Genomic DNA, 18,232 nt, shown 5'->3' with positions numbered 1-18,232 from the left:
CAGTTTAAGAGAAGCCTAAAGGATTTATTGGTGGCCAACTCCTTCTACTCCTTTGATGAATTTCTTAGTAAAACCAACTGATTTGTATATGAGTACAACATAACTTCTGCACCATTTCAGTGCAGTAATGTGTTCATTGTAAATAAGTATTACAGTAGTTGCATTATATGTTTATTACCTTATAAATAAATAAATAAACTTTTTTATTTTAAATTCAGTGCATTAGTATTTGTAAAATGACTCTTAGTGTTCATTAAAAAATGACGATCATTCCACTTGGGACCTGTGGAATGGTACATTAGCTTACTTGTTTTAGTTGTAAATATTTGTCGTGTATTGTTCTTTTTCTGACATGTTCCACATCCTGGAGGACCTCCTCACTACGGATCAATTGGAATGAAAGTAAATCTAATCTAATCTAATCTAATCCAAAATAAATGTGTGTGAGGTGGTATTGAAAACATATCAAGTGGAAGGGGGTAGTGACAAATGAACATCAGAAAGCCCTATTTGTATTGTGTGCCACTGAACTTCCACGCAGACTGCTAACATGGACTTATTAACACAAACTTCAGTTCCAGAAAAAAATAAAAGTCATGTATACAAGGCTTAAGAAAGCTCACCAACGACAAAGAAGATTTTTTGGTGGATAGAATATAATGAATACTGATTTAAAGTGTTCCTAGGTTGTAATCCTGTTAGATTATCCTGGGAAGGGAGAGCAATAACTGGCCCCTACCAGAATTCACTATTAAATCATTTGAAAATAAGAAACCATGAAGATTATCTAGCACACTAGGAAGGACCCTTTATGAGAACAATGCTTCAGATAACAAAGTTGCAGTCATCTGTTCCCTGCCTTGAAAACTTGGTTTGTTGGTAAAAAATGAAATGTGAAAGCTACTATCACATTATTGGACCATTCTTGTAAGCATTGACAAGCTTACAACATAGGAGGGAAAGTAAACAGACCAATCAAATTACCTTCATATGCTGATTTTCGTTTAATAGCGTATAGCATTTTTCCAAAATTCCCTCAGTGAATCCAAGTTTTCTATTTACCCTTCAACAGCTGCTTCCCCTTTGTGAACATTGATCACAAATATTTAATTGGTATGAAAGTGTGCACAGCACAGAGCAATATCACTAGTGCAGTATGCTATGCTATGGGATTTAGCATCACTAGTTATCAGTGTTGTGCTATTGGACTTTTGCTTGTGTAACATTTCTTGTACAGGCACATTAACAGATGCTGTAAACAAGATTCTCTTTACATACAGCTAATTATGAACTGCTCCACAGTTGTCTAATGATAGTACTTTCACATATACAACAACGTCCTTAGTGACTAATCTTGAATATTTTACTCACTATGTCAGATATAATAGAAACTACAACCAAGAGGGGTCGCACAGTGATGGAACTCATCTTTGACCAAAAAACCGTGAATAGGAGACAGGCTTCATGGGCTACATCAACATCTACGAGGGGCCTTCGAAAAGTTCTGTTACACAATTATTGTGGCAGGCCAAGCAACTTTTACTGAAGGCTGCATTTTCCTTTAAAATGACACAGATACATGACACACTTTTCAACATAGTCACCAAGTCTCTGTAAACAACAATCGGAATGTTCTTCCTGTTGCAGCTGACAAAAATACAATCTTCAGTACACTGTTGAGTTCTTCACTCTTGCTCCGAGAGCAGACTGGGTGTAAACTAGAACACGTAAAATATTAGTTCACTTTGTTACAGGATACCTACATCTACATCTATATCTACATATGTATCCTGCAAGCCACCATGTCGTGCGTGGGAGAGGATACCCTGTACCACTGCTAGTCACTTCCTTTTTTGTACCAATCGTAAATAGAGTGAGGGAAAAACAACTGTCTACATGCCTTGGTATGAGCCTTATTTCTGTAATCTTATCATCATGCTGCTTACGTGAAAAGTAAATTTTCATCAACAGAATAGTTGTATATAGTCAGCCCCAAATGCCAGTTTTCTTAATTTCCTCAATAGTGCTTCTCGAAAAGAGCATTGTTTTCCCTACAGTGATTTCCATTTGAGTTCCTGAAGCATGTCCATAATACTTGCTTGCATATTATTTGAACCTACCAGTAATAAATCTAGCAGCCAGCCTCTGAATTGCTTCAGTGTCTTCTTGTAATCTGACCTGGTGTGGTTCCCAACCATTTGAACAGTACTCAACAGTGGATCACACTAGTGTCCTATATGCAGTCTCCTTTACATATGAGCCACACTTAACTAAAATGTTCCCAATACTTTACTAAAACTCTCCCAATAAACCAAATTCGACCACTTGCCTTCCCTACCACAGTCCTTACATGCTCACCCCATTTCATATTGCCTTGTAACGTATTGCCTAGATATTTAATGGACATGAATGTGTCAAGCATCACACTACTATAATGTACTCAAATAGATAGATATGAAGATTTACTTGCCATTGTGTAATCCTTTCCATAGGAATGAGCTGAGTATTTACAGTTTACAGTTGTCTCTGAATATTAAAGTATCACTGGATACAGACAATTAACAAGATTGTTATCTTGAAGTACACAGACATAATGTTCACAATTGATGTTCAGCTTACGACATAACACACAGTGGTGCCCTATCTAAGACAGTGCTGCTGTCTTAATTATTGATCATAAACTACACGAGCCTCGCTCTGCTCAACAGTGTATCACCCTCCGTGCAATGGTGCTGTGGAACTGGGAGAGAGGGCGTGGCTTCTTTAGCACCTCCCATTCATCATTTCAGAATTCAGCAAGACATATTTCACTTCTGTGGTATCAAAATGCGAGGTTCAACAAAATTTGGATGATGTAACATTTCACACCCTCAGACCTCTGCACCATTGTTGCATAGGGCAGATGCAAGTGAAGACATTGGGCGGAGGACTGAATGCAGATCAGATGAGGAGGCAGGGAGGGTGCCTCCCTGCCCACACCCGAGTATCCACCTTGAGAGTGATACACTGGCCAAAAACGTCAGTCATAGGGTGCACGCCAGCATCCAGAGATGCAGATGCTGTTGTCTGGTGCATGACAAAGGAAGCTTTTGGAGCAGTGTGATAACCTTCCAGGGGTAAATGAACATCAGTTGTGGCAACTGGACAGGCGCTGGCATCAGTGGCAGTGGTAGAATCTCGATCTCAGTGGGCCCACAGTGGAGGGTGCTGGCCGCGAGCCGCAGAGAGATGGAAGCGACAGCTGATGTAGACCCTAACTACGTGCTAGGTCTGTGGACAAACATTTTGTGGCAGAATCACTGATATACTCAGAAGTGCACCACACCTAGTTTAGGTCATGCTGCTGCAGCACAGTGGAACCTTCGATGACGTAAGAAGACTGTTCTATTGCTTTGGTAATGACTCCACGTTCCCAACACTGATTCTTTCCCTGAATACTTTGAAGAAGACTTCAACTTGCAGCCAAAACTTTGGCTGACCTGGCAGAATGAATTATTTCTTTGGTGGCCTCAGGAGATCGGGAGAGTATGGTGTTCCATGACCATGTGACAATTATATTGGCAAGTTGCTGTCACGTGGCAAAGAGCGGTAAGAGGACAGAAAATTTTTCAGTGCCTGCACCCATATGTGGGAGGAATGTAGATTCTCCATGTAATTTTTGAACATTCAAATGAACTGTTCAACTTCACTGTTAGACTGCAGGTGAAAAGTTGCAGTGGTCACATGGTATAAGCTATTGGCGGCACAAAACAGTTGGATGTGAACTATAGTCCACTGTCCAAGACAGTGCCCTCTGGAAGACCTTCAGGACAAAAAATAGAAGATAAAGCTGATATAGTACTTGCAGTAGGGTGGGTGACATGGGGATAACAAAAGAAAACTTACTTTAAGTGTCTACCTCCACCAACAATCACGTGTTCCAGAGTGGACTCCCAAAATCAATATGAATGCATTGTCACAGTCAGGATGGATGTGGCCACTGAGAAAAGCATTGCAGTAAGCTGATTGATGTTCTGCACAAACTTTGCGATGAGATGTCACTTTCTTCATCTGGAAGCTCATTTCCTGCAGCCCATGATGTCTAGCAGGTTGCTTTGTGTGAACTACATCAAAATGACCTTTCTGCAACAAAGACAAAACTTCCTTCTGTAGGGAGTGAGGAATCACAATACACATATCACCATTCTCCATATGCAACAGCAGAACACCTGATCATGTGGATAACTCACAACGAAATGAAAAGTAGCAACATGCCATGGGGTGGGGAATGTCTTTTAATCTGTGTGGCCACCTGTGGCACACATTTTGCTAAACATCCTGCAGAGCTGCATCAGAAGCAGTTGCTGTGGCAACAAGCTGAAAATTGAGAAATTTAAAATCCTGAGAAGCAATCTGAAAACATTAATCCTCAGATGAATCAAACACTGTGTTGGTACTGGCCGATAACCAAGACAAGAAGTCAGCATTTGAATGTTGGGCAGTTAACAACAATTAATACTGATAATTAGACAATATCTGAGCTCAAGGTTGCAATTTTTGCACCCTCTGAGTCGGGACATGCTTGAAAAAGTCTGTCGAAGGCCAAAGATATGTCAGCAAACAGCACATCTGACCATACAAACATTGGTGGAACTTCATAAGACCCCAGATAATGGCAAGTGCCTCTGTTTCAAGCTGAATGTAGTTACACAGTGCATTGTTCACAGTTTTCAAGGCAGAAGCAAAAGGTGTACCAGAAGAACCAGTTTCTTGGGAGAGCACTGCTTTGGTCCCATAAGAAGGTGCATTCACATCTAACATGACAGGCTTAGCTGGGTCAAAATGAATCAAATAATGATGGCTTAACAAAGTGTCCTTGGATCCTTTGATTGCTGAAATAAATTCCGGCACTCTTTGGACCAAACACGAGGAATGTTTTCCCAGCACAGCCAGTTGAACAGTGCACCAATTTGTGCAGCATTAGGAATAAATTTGATATAATAGGTGAGCTTCCTCATGACGGTTTACGCAGCCAAGTGCACTGTAGTAGCATTAATACCCAGTGCATTAATTATGTGACCTAAGCAGTCCAGTTCTCCTTGTAAGAAGGAGCACTTTTCTTTGTTGGACTTTAGGCCAGCCAGAAAAATAACTTTAAACAAACAGTCTAAGTGTGTTACATGATCAGCAAGTGTACAACTTGTGACTACAATTGTCTAACTAGTTAATTGTTATACAACTCACTATGTAGTCCTCATTGGTCAATGCTCATCAGAGACATGGATATTATTAGGAGTGCCCCAGGGAAGTGCAATAGGACTGCTGTTATTTTCTATGTACATAAATGATTTGGTGGACATGGTGGGCAGTAATCTGCACTTGTTTGCTGATGGTGTTGTGGTGTATGGTAAGGTTTTGAAGTTGAGCAACTGTAGGGTGATACAAGAACACTTAGACAAAATTCCTAATTTGTGTGATGAATGGTAGCAAACTCAAAATGTAAAAAATCTAAGTTAATATAGATGAGTGGGAAAAACAGACCCATACTGTTTGGATACAGCATTAGCAGTGTCATACTTGACACAGTCACATTAAAATATCTGGGCATAAGTTAAAAAACAATATGAAAAGGAATGGGCATGTGAGGATTGTGGTAGGGAAGGTTAATAGTCGACTTTGATTTATTGGGAGAATTCTAGGAAAGTGTGGTTCATCTGTAAAGGAGATAACATACAGGACCCCAGTGTGTCCTATTGTTGAGTACAAATTGAGTTTTTGGGATCCATAATAGGTTGAATTAAAGGAATGCATCAAAGCTATTCAGAGGTGGGCTGTTGGATTTGTTACTGGTAGGTAACATGCTTTAGGAACTCAAATGGGAATCCCTGGAGGGAAGGCGATATTATTTTCAAGGAACACTGTTAAGAAAATTTATAGAAGTTGAAGCTAACTGCAGAATGATTCTATTGTCTCCAACATAAATTGTGAGTGAGGACCATGAAGATAAGGTAAGATAAATTAGGGCTCATACAGAGGCATAACTTTATTTGCAACTGCAGTAGGAAAGGAAATGAGTAGTAGTGGTACTGGGTCCCCTCCACCATGCGTTTTATGGTAGATTGCAGAATATCTACGTAGATGTAGATGTAAAACTGTTCCAGCAACAATTGAAAAACTGTAGGAGCTGGAACACTTCCAAATGGCAGTCTCTGAAATGGGAACAAACATAGGTGAGAGTTCAGCACAGAGTATTGCTTGGACTGCTCATCCAGTGGTAAATGTAAATATGCCTCACACAAACCATCTTTGAAAAATATTTGCCCTGTCCCAGTCTGTCCATCAGTTTCTCTGAACTTGGAAGAGGAAAAGTACCCATGAAAATTGTTGGTTTACAGTTGCTTTAAAGAAGGCACACAGCCATAAACCACCTGAACGCTATGTTATAATGCCATTGTCTTTCCATCTGTGCAGTTTTTGAGCAACTTGTTTAGATGTTACATGGGAGAGAGACAGACCCTGTGTGAAAAAATCAGCTGTGCATTGCCTTTCACTGTAATGTGCACTTAAAAGTCACTGGCCCCACATAAACATAGTTCAAACAATTCCTTGTACTTACTACACAAATCAGAAACATTAGAGTGAGGCACTGAAACACTGATTTGTAAAACACTGTCTTGTCTGCACAGGTTGAACAAATCTAATAGGTCTAACACAAAAATGTTTCCACTCTTTTGAGAATTAAGTTGTTGTTGTTGTGGTCTTCAGTCCTGAGACTGGTTTGATGCAGCTCTCCATGCTACTCTATCTTGTGCAAGCTTCTTCATCTTCCAGTACCTACTGCAACCTACATCCTTCTGAATCTGCTTGGTGTATTCATCTCTTGGTCTCCCTCTATGATTTTTACCCTCCACACTGCCCTCCAATACTAAATTGGTGATCCCTTGATGCCTCAGAACATGTCCTACCAACCGATCCCTTCTTCTGGTCAAGTTGTACCACAAACTTCTCTTCTCCCCAATCCTATTCAATACCTCCTCATTAGTTATGTGCTCTACCCATCTAATCTTCAGCATTCTTCTGTAGCACCACATTTCAAAAGCTTCTATTCTCTTCTTGTCTAAACTATTTATCGTCCATGTTTCACCTACATACATAGCTACACTCCGTACAAATACTTTCAGAAACGACTTCCTGACACTTAAATCTATACTCGATGTTAACAAATTTCTCTTCTTCAGAAACGCTTTCCTTCCCATTGCCAGTCTACATTTTATATCCTCTCTACTTTGACCATCATCAGTTATTTTACTCCCCAAATAGCAAAACTCCTTTACTACTTTAAGTGTCTCATTTCCTAATCTAATTCCCTCAGCATCACCCGACTTAATTCAACTACATTCCATTATCCCCATTTTGCTTTTGTTGATGTTCATCTTATACCCTCCTTTCAAGACACTGTCCATTCCGTTCAGCTACTCTTCCAAGTCCTTTGCTGTCTCTGAGAGAATTACAATGTCATTGGCGAACCTCAAAGTTTTTATTTCTTCTCCATGGATTTTAATACCTACTCCGAATTTTTCTGTTGTTTACTTTACTGCTTGCTCAATATACAGATTGAATAACATCGGGGAGAGGCTAAAAACCTGTCTCACTCCCTTCCCAACCACTGCTTCCCTTTCATGCCCCTCAACTCTTATAACTGCCATTTGGTTTCTATACAAATTGTAAATACCCCTGCCACCTTCAGAATTTGAAAGAGAGTATTCCAGTCAACATTGTCAAAAGCTTTCTCTAAGTCTACAAATGCTAGAAACATAGGTTTGCCTTTCCTTAATCTAGCTTCTAAGAGAAGTCGTAGGGTCAGTATTGCCCCACGTGTTCCAATATTTCTACGGAATCCAAACTGATCTTCCCCAAGGTCAGCTTCTACTAGTTTTTCCATTCGTCTGTAAAGAATTCGCGTTAGTATTTAGTATTTTGCAGATTCGCGTTAGTATTTTGCAGCCGTGACTTATTAAACTGATAGTTTGGTAATTTTCACATCTGTCAACGCCTGCTTTCTTTGGGATTGGAATTATTATATTATTCTTGACATCTGAGGGTATTTCGCCTGTCTCATACATCTTGCTCACCAGATGGTAGAGCTTTGTCAGGACTGGCTCTCCCAAGGCCATCAGTAGTTCTAATGGAATGTTGTCTACTCCCATGGCCTTGTTTCGACTCATGTCTTTCCGTGCTCTGTCAAACTCTTCACGCAGTATCATATCTCCCAGTTCATCTTCATCTACATCCTCTTTCATTTTCATAATACTGTCCTCAGGTACATTGGCCTTGTATAGACCCTCTATATACTCCTTCCGCCTTTCTGCTTTCCCTTCTTCACTTAGAACTGGGTTTCCATCTGAGCTCTTGATATTCCTACAAGTGCTTCTCTTTTCTCCAAAGGTGTCTTTAATTTTCCTGCAGTATCTATCTTACCCCTATTGAGATAGGCCTCTACATCCTTACATTTGTCCTCTAGCCATCCCTGCTTAGCCATTTTGCGCTTCCTGTCGATCTCATTTTTGAGACGTTTGTTTTCCTTTTTGCCTGCTTCATTTACTGCATTTTTATATTTTCTCCTTTCATCAATTAAATTCAATATTTCTTCTGTTACCCAAGGATTTCTACTAGCCCTCGTCTTTTTACCTATTTGATCCTCTGCTGCCTTCACTATTTCATCCCTCAAAGCTACCCATTCTTCTTCTACTGTATTTCTTTCATCCATTCCTGCCAGTTGTTCCCTTATGCTCTCCCTGAAACTCTGTACAACCTTGGGTTCTTTCAGTTTATCCAGGTCCCATCTCCTTAAATTCCCACCTTTTTGCAGTTTCTTCAGTTTTAACCTACAGTTCATAACCAATAGATTGTGGTCAGAGTCCACATCTGCCCCTGGAAATGTCTTACAATTGAAAACCTGGTTCCTAAATCTCTGTCTTACCATTATATAATCTATCTGAAACCTGTCAGAATCTCCAGGCTTCTTCCATGTATACAATCTTCTTTCATGATTCTTGAACCAAGTGTTAGCTATGATTAGGTTGTGCTCTGTGCAAAATTCTACCAGGCGGCTTCCTCTTTCGTTTCTTACCCCCGATCCATATTCGCCTACTACGTTTCCTTCTCTCCCTTTTCCTACTGACGAATTCCAGTCACACATAACATTTAATTTTCGTCTCCCTTCGCTATCTTAATAATTTCTTGTATTTCATCATACATTTCTTCAATTACTTCGTCATCTGCAGAGCTAGTTGGCATATAAACTTGTACTACTGTAGTAGGTGTGGGCTTCGTGTCTATCTTGGCCACAATAATGCGTTCACTATGCTGTTTGTAGTAGCTTACCCGCATTCTTATTTTTTTATTCATTATTAAACCTACTCCTACATTACCCCTATTTGACTTTGTATTTATAACCCTGTATTCGCCCGACCAAAAGTCTTGTTCCTCCTGCCACCGAACTTCACTAATTCCCACTATATCTAACTTTAACCTATCCATTTCCCTTTTTAAATTTTCTAACCTACCTGCCGATTAAGGGATCTGACATTCCACGCTCCGATCCGTAGAACGCCAGTTTTCTTTCTCCTGGTAACAACGTCCTCTTGAGTAGTCCCCACCCGGACATCCGAATGGGGGACTATTTTACCTCCGAAATATTTTACCCAAGAGGACGCCATCATCATTAACCATACAGTAAAGCTGCATGCCCTCGGGAAAAATTACGGCTGTAGTTTCCCATTGCTTTCAACCGTTTGCAGTACCAGCACAGCAAGGCCGTTTTGGTTAGTGTTACAAGGCCAGATCAGTCAATCATCCAGACCGTTGCCCCTGCAACTACTAAAAAGGCTGCTGCCGCTCTTCAGGAACCACGCATTTGTCTGGCCTCTCAACAGATACCCCTCCGTTGTGGTTGTGCCTACGGTACGGCTATCTGTATCGCTGAGGCACGCAAGCCTCCCCACCAACGGCAAGGTCCATGGTTCATGGGGGTGGGGATTAAGTCTATGAAACAAAACACAGATTGTCACTCCACAAGAAGTTGCTGGCAAACTACACATACTAAGGACTAGAATTCCTTGTCCATTATAGGCAGACAAAACAGAGCTGCTGTAATGGTGGGCTACTGAGTCTGTCATATGTCTGTTTATTAATCATGGAAACAGAAGCATCAGTGTCCAGCTGTAATTTAATAATTTAATTCTCTTTTGTTCCACTTATAAGTGAACAAAAAGTTTTTTCACATGCCTACTTATGGTATTGGAAGATTTCTGCGATGTGGAGAGTGTGAGGTTTGGCTGGTGATACTGTGAATGTCTTCATTGAAATCTTTTGCATGTGTTGATAGCTTAGCTGCAGCCATACGATTACCTAGCGGCAGTTGGTTGCTGAGCCTAAAGTGCCATGTAAACACACTGTCTGAATATAACTGCCTTCCACTGTGGTAGCATGTTGCATCACAATGAGGACAAGCTTTCCAGGTGTAATTCAAAAAGCACTGCGGACAAGACTTCCTGAGAGAATTTTGCAACACACATGATGTACCACGAGACTGAAGGTTTTTACTTCTATGCTCACTGTTTGTATGAGCCCTGTGTTTAATCACTTTAAAGCTGTCATATACTTTAGAATTAATGTCTTGTGCACATTGAGTAATGAAACACATCGAGCCTCAAAATCAGTCTCTGTTGAGTCCACAATTGTTTGAGATTCCACAACTGTTTGTAAATCGGGATCAGATCGTTTTAGAAATGCAGAGCAAATGTGCGCATTTGAGACATTCTGTACGACTGAGTCATGTAACATGAAATATCTATAATTGATACCACAAGAAAAAGTTACAATGTCTTGGTTAGCCCTGAGTTGGGCAATGTGTGGTTTTTATTGCTTGAGACAAAAAAAATTTAAACCTTGCTGCTGCAACATAGACCTGATTATCAAAATGTTTTTCGAGCAACTCAGCAAGATCATTGCACTTGACTGGTTCAGGACTAGTATCTGGACATAACTTTACACTCAGGTTGTAAACACTGGGTCCCCTCATTGACAAAAATAAGCACTACACTGCATACCTGTCTATTGTAAGTAGCCAAACAGGCTTACAATTGCACTCGATATTCTGACCGTTCTTCTTCCTGACAATGGTATGGATGAAATTTAGATGTGGCAACCCATGGTGGAGCTGCTTGGCAGTTGAGTAGTGATGTCATTTGTACACTGAGCAGCAGGTGTTCAAACCTGCAGCACCTGGAACTGAACAGTTTTGATTAGAGACATTTCATGTGGTAGCTCAGACATGATGAAATACTAGGTAAGATACATAAATTCTAAAACAGAAAGCTGGCAAAACTAGGCAGTCAGGTATGTGCACACAAAAACCATGTAGCAGGGGAGCAAGTCATTAAATCTCATCGATAATAAATTGTATGTGACAAAAATATGATCATCAGTACAATGATGTGTTATTTACTTGCTCCAAGAGGACAATGAGTGGATACTAGAGCATGTAAAACATTAGTTCACTTTATTACAAGAGAGATATGTAGATTAACTTCTACTTTGTATAATACAATTCCACAGGGATGTTCTGACTATTTACAACTGTCTCTGAATATTAAAGTATCTCTGGGTACAGGCAATTAACAAGAATCTTCACTTGAAGTATATCAACATAATGTTCACAGTTAAAGGTCAGCACAAGATGTAATATTCATTGATGTCCTATCTAAGATGATTCTGTTGTCTTATTCACTGATAAAAAACTGTGTGAACCTTCCTCTGCTTGGCTGTATATCACCATCCATGTGGTGGCACTGCAGAGCTGGGAGGGACGGTGTGGCTTTGACAGCACCTCCTATTCGTTGTTGCAGAATGCAGCAAGACATTGTTAACTTTTGTGGTATCAATGTGAAGTGCTGATTATGTTATGGCACTGCAATCCTTGGATGTTGCCACACTGCCTGTTGTTCAGTTCAGTTCAGTTCAGTCAAAGAGCCATTCACAAAGTTCTGTGTGAATGTCCTCATAGTTGAAAAATCTCTTCCTCCCCAGATGTCCATAAAATTTGCTGAAAAGATGAAAATCATGCTGTGCAAGATCTGGACTTGTTGACCAGCATGTCCTGTATCTTGTGGCCATGTTCAAATTGTTCACATCGTTTCACTATGGCTAGATGCAACATTGCATTTGGTCCATATACTGTTACAATTTCATGGTGAATGTATGCAGTTTAAGACATTTTCCTCACAAGAATTGCACTGTCACATATACTTCAAATTTGAAGTATGTGTTCAGTTGCCACATCATTTCAGTCACCCACTATGATACACCTGTTGTTCATGCCACAAAGGAACTGTGTCTGCTGGAAACACAGAACGTATACTCCTCGTCTGACATGCAATGTCATACTGATAATTGGGCTCAAACTGACAAGTTCTTCGTAAATTTGACTGGATTTAGCAACCACTGAAATAATATCACCCTCTCAACCCATGAAGTTTCATTTCAGTTGCTCCTCCCCTGCTGCATGCTTTACTTTTGTTTTGTTGGGCAGTGTACGATTGTTAGTACAAAGCAAAATATATAAATGGAAAATAAAATAAGAAGTGGAATAGTGTATGTCCAAGGATGGATATATACATAGTTTTTTATTCACTATGCTACACTCACAAGGCTTTCCTTTTTTTCTGTAGCCTTAAAGCCAATGAAAACTATTTGATACTGGTGAAAAATGAATTAAATACTGCAGTCCTTCTCACCTAGTTATAATGCATCAGCACTCTGTGTCTGAGATTTGTTCTGTTTGACCTGTTCTGCACTGTCATAGTTAATGATGTGTTATTCATTACATCCCTTGTAGGAAGAAATATGTACTGAAATTTTTTTTCAGCTCAACTGCATCTACTTCAGAAGACATTGATAGTGAGGCTTTTTGCAAACAGATGTTTGGAGAATGTCTGTGTCCCAGCTTCTTATAATAAAATTTATTGTTCATTTTATTCACTCTACATATTCTATGACAGTATTTTTGTAGTGCTTTCTCAACATTTCATACAAGCTAGGAAACTGGAAGTTACATATTAAAGATTATGATTCAGTTTATGTATTCATCCAGTTATTTCCTCATATATCAAAGTAATGCATGAAATACAGAATAAATTTTAAATTCTATTTCACATCCTATCATATAAGTTGTGGTTTGAGTGATACTTGAAAGTTGTCAGCATTTTTATTGACAAAAGTCTTATTGGCTATCCCTTTGACAATTTGAAGTGAATCATTTAAAATTTTTGTGTACCTCTAAAACTGAGTGGTTTATTTATAAGTCTGTGACTGTAAAATAGCAGTTGCACTACTTTTAACTTTATATTTATTTGCAAATTCAAACAAAATTATTTATTCCCGGCCTCTTTTTGCCAGGGGACAGCAGCTGTGCAGAAGTTGGTCTCTCCTAGATTGTGAGAATATGATACCAACTCAGGTTGAAGTGAGCCTTCAGTCTACTTCTGGACCCAACATCAGGAATTATTTTTATTACAGGTACAAAATAGCTAGAAAAGTGTACACAGCTTCCATCCTCATTGAGAGTGATAGTGCTGAAAAAAGTGTAATAAATATTTCTATAATAAATGATTTTTAATAATGTATTTGATGAAATGGAAAGACTTTGCAACTACACATGTGTGAGTATGCCTTCCTGGCCAGAGTAATATCTTTTTATAAATTTAAATCAGAGTATGAGTGATGATATAAGTAACTGAATGATAAAGATGAACAGATATATAATTTTGTGACAGCTTTTCATACTTCCCTTAAATTAGCATTTCAAGAATTTTTGTGTAATGTTGGATATATATATATATATATCTTATATAAAGTTTATTTTATATATCACAAACAAATACAGGCATTGTGTTTTAAGAACACAACTGTACGCTTATACATCACCGGAGTTTATACAGAGGGATCAAGCAAGTTAGAAGAAATATTATTTGAAACAACACAGGTAGAGACAGAGTTATTGTGTAGTTGAAAAGTCACAACATATAAATATGTTATTTATTTATTTATTTCTGTTCATTATTCTGGATCATATAGAGCATTTTTTGATCAGTTGAAAGTCATTATTGTAAGCATGATGTACATTTTTCTGACGGTCATAGCCACGAGTGCCCCCTGTGGACTCACTGTTGGTGTCAGCGTATAGTCAGGGGAGGAGCGCAGACAGGGTTTTGTACTCAATCAACTGTATACGCTTACTCTTCTCACAGTATCACATAGTTTTAAAGAGACTAAAGTAACATCTGATGACAACAATAATAAATTGTCAATTTAAAAAGAAAGTTCATACTCAATGTATATAAAATGAGCCTTTCACTGTGTCTACATCTTTCTGTATTTCAACAGTTGAAACATTCCATATAAAATGAACTTCAAACAAGACCACAGATGAAAGGGGCTCTGGTGTATAGATATTAAATGTTGTGTCTGTTTCGAGATGTGAAGGCTGTATAGATGTAGTGGATTTGATTTTGAAGATGATGTTTAATGATTTTGTGTTGTATAATTTTCAAATGATGCATCTCTGGTACTTTATCCATAATCAGGTAACTACTTGAACAGTGACATGAAATTGTGATCAAAGAACTGTTCAGCTGTAACTAAGCAAAGATCTGCTGCTTTACACGAATGAGTATTTGAAACAAAATATTCACAGGGTTTACAAGACATGTAAATTTACAAGGCGTGTAAATATAGTATTGTGTAACAATGGATGCAAGTATTAAATTTCAGTGATGTATGTAATTAAATTTTAATTGTAAAGTACAATTTTATATAGTAGGCAATCTCTTTTATGTACCATGTCCTATATGACTCTTTAATTTTCAGTCTGCATGTGTTCTATAACACTGAATGATCTTTAGTGTGAGGTATGTATTTCACAGTGTTACAATGACATATAATGTGATGTTTATCTAAAATATGCAGAGTTTTTGTAAGAAATATTACAGTACTGCCATTCAGTATAGTACATGGATCAGCCATAAATTTTCGATGTCTAAAAATGATACTCTGCTACTAATGAAGTGAACATTCATTTGATGTAACAATAAGAATATCAGATACAAATTAAAATTAGTTGTGATGTCTTAAACCTGTGACTGTACTCTATATGTTCTTTTTTCCAAGTCATAGTGACTGTGGAATGTGATGTATGTGTGCACATCACATTTTTGTCTTCACATACAGTTTTAAATATGCTTATTTACAAACTGTGGGAAAATGTGCAATAAGTCCATGTAACATTTCTCATCTATTATATATCAAGTGTCGAAGTAGTAGAGGGGTAAATTGTTACATTCAGTGAAGGTGTTACAAGTTTAGCAAGTAAAACTACACATATGTATTTAAGAATTATGTTTGAAACCATTGGCAACATGTTTTGTCTTGTATTACCTGTTATGACTGATGAAACTGAACAAGCCATGCCTCGTATAATAAATGGATGAAATTAATGGACACCCTACTTGTAGAAGTTTTCATTTGGCTCAGAAATGATGATTAAAAAGCAAATGGTGTATCAGATACCAAAAGAAACATAAAAATATTGTGTGTTACCCCATGCTACGTTGACAATCTGACTTTGTTTTATACAAATAAGAAAAAAAGAGTGGCTTATTTTGATAACATTGTCCCAGAACTGTGTTTATTTTAAATGAACTATTCATGTATTGATAGCCTTAATATTGTGTTGTGGTAAACTGAGCAATGAAAGGTGTGCAGCATTGTTACTAGTAATTTATGATAGTCCTACTTGTTTGCTTTTTGTTTCATTGGAACCTTTAGATATGTGTGATTCTGTAAAATATGAGATGTACATATGTATCATGATTGATGTATTTCATTTGTGAGTCCATTCCATGTTTCACAATGTTTGTATTGTCTTTTTTGTATTTGTGAAAGATGATGAATGTTATTCTCCTTCTATTGTATGATACTATATCCTCTTCTATTGTACATGTGAACTGAACTTTTAAAAATGTGTCTCAATTTTTGTAAATATCCATTTTAAATATTTATCTACCAGAACTCTGAAGGTGCTATGAAACTATGTCTCTGTTCTACAGTTATGCCCCTCTTTGCCGTGGGCTCTCTACCTACTGACCTCCAGCAATACTGCATGTTTATATTCCAAGTATGAATGTTGTGTGCACCTTAATGTTTGTTCCTCTGTATTTCTTAATCTGTCACAAGAACAATCAGTTTCAAAACAAAAAAATAGATGTTTTAAAGTAGGAATGAAATGAAGGATCACAGCTGACTGCATTAAAGTATTATATTTCAAGTTCATCTCTTAATATGTCAAATATTTAGCGTGATGGCATTTTTTTAACTTGTGGAAGATTGTAACCATCTGTAGAATGGAATATCTGTTGATGTGTCAGTGTGAGTGTGAGTGTGAGTGTGAGTGAGAGAGAGAGAGAGAGAGAGAGAGAGAGAGAGAGAGAGAGAGCAGATCACAGCTGAACATTTGAAACAAAATTGACATTGTACAACGTTTTATTGCTTTTGTTTGTGTAATTATTGTGTTATTGTGTTAGAAATGTAAATTGTACATTTTTTAAGAATAATTGTTCCAAGTTTTTAAGACACTCTTCTGTCTGTGGAATAACTTAATTGACTTTGTGTTGAATTAGCTTTGTTGGAGTTGTATGAAAACCATATCAGCCTCTATATTTTAAAAGTATAGAAGGTCATGTTGAATGGAAACATTTGTGTGGGACAGTTAATAACAAGAATTTTTGTGGATGTTGTAACCTGTTTCTTCATAACTGTATTGCAACAAAAAATAATGGTCATATAAGATGTACTGTGTAACTTAATTATTCTTCGACAGAGAAATGGTTGTAGAACTATTTTCTCTGTACATGACTGATATTCTGTGCAGCTGTTAGTGAATAAATAATTGGAAATCCTTTAAATTATTTTCAGCCTTTTTCCTTTTGCGATGTGCTCATCCTTTTACAGATGAATTTGTAATTTTATAGAATGAGCAAACATTATGGGTCACAAAAGATGGTAACGCAACAAAAGATAAAGACTGGTTCATTTGTAACCTTAGTTCCATTTCTAATGAACAAATTGGAACACATATCAGTCAACTGTAGTGACTTCACCTGTTGATAAAGTGAGATAATTATTAAGATATTTGAGACAATGTTTACATACAGCTACATTTTGGGCTTTGCTCCTGTAGCGTGCAGGGAAAATGTAAGCATTATGGATAAGATTTGGCTTGTTAAAAAAAGGTAAAAATATTTTGAAGAATTTAGTCCAGCAGTGTGATAAACATCTACAATGATTTCTCAGAAACTTCTTGTTGTTGTTGTTTATTATTGTATCTAAGATGAACCAACAATATTTGGTTTCTAAATATTTTGATTATTCAGTTGCCAATGTCAAAATGCTAACATCAATAAACTGATAGGCAAATGCACTCTGTGTCCCACTTCAAATGTCCATTAGTCATCCTAATTTAGTTTTTATGTGGTTCACCTAAATTGTTTTAGGAAAATGCTGAGATGTAAGACCATGGCTGAATTTGCTCCCACGTCCTGGTCTACCAGAGATAACACCCTACCTTTAATAAGTTCCAGGTAAACAAATCACTAAAGACTCAATGATTCATCTGTTCATATTTTTCTAGTGAAACCATAATTTGACTTCTTTGACTGAAAGATACTATGAGGGGAATTCAATAAGAAATGCAAAGCATTTCTTCTGTAGCCAATTTTGGTTGAAAAAGTGCAGAATTTGTTGTTGGATATTCTCACTTCAGCCTCTATAGTTGCATGAAGTTTTGATAGGTGCTGGTGCTACATATAGCCTTCAAAATGGCATCTGTAATGGAACTACATTCCAAACAGAGAGTCATTGAGTTTCTTTTTGCAGAAAACCAGAGGATCATAGATATTTGCAATCACTTGCAGAATGTCAACAGAGACCTGGCAGTGAACAAAAGCATGGTGAGTCATTGGGTGAAGTATCTGTCATCAAGCAACAAAGTCGAGTGGACCTGTCTGATCTCCCGCTTGCCAGCCGGCTGTACACAACTGTGACTCTGCAGTGTTGGAATGTGCAAGACACTATCATTTGAGGTTGTCACAAAAATTGCAAATGAACTGCTCCTTCTTCATGACAATGTAAGACCTCA

At 37.8% G+C, this 18,232-nt stretch overlaps 1 protein-coding gene across 4 annotated transcripts in view; it reads left to right on the top strand.

Annotated features, from left to right (window-relative positions):
• Positions 1-17,515, top strand: part of LOC126188835 (cAMP-specific 3',5'-cyclic phosphodiesterase 4A-like) — a 323,773-nt gene extending 306,258 nt beyond the window's left edge. For 2 of the 4 annotated variants that reach the window (XM_049930449.1, XM_049930452.1), the window contains one exon: positions 13,438-17,515. In XM_049930449.1, the coding sequence (XP_049786406.1) occupies positions 13,438-13,472 (35 nt within the window). In that variant the 3' untranslated portion in view covers positions 13,473-17,515. The remainder of the gene's footprint in view (positions 1-13,437) is intronic. The other 2 variants (XM_049930451.1, XM_049930450.1) reach the window with 2 other exon arrangements.
• The last annotated feature ends 717 nt before the right edge of the window (positions 17,516-18,232 follow it).

This window comes from Schistocerca cancellata, chromosome 5 (assembly GCF_023864275.1).
Source record: "Schistocerca cancellata isolate TAMUIC-IGC-003103 chromosome 5, iqSchCanc2.1, whole genome shotgun sequence".
In the NCBI taxonomy this organism is placed as follows: Eukaryota; Metazoa; Arthropoda; class Insecta; order Orthoptera; family Acrididae; genus Schistocerca; species Schistocerca cancellata.
This window is presented reverse-complemented; position numbering and strand designations above follow the sequence as displayed.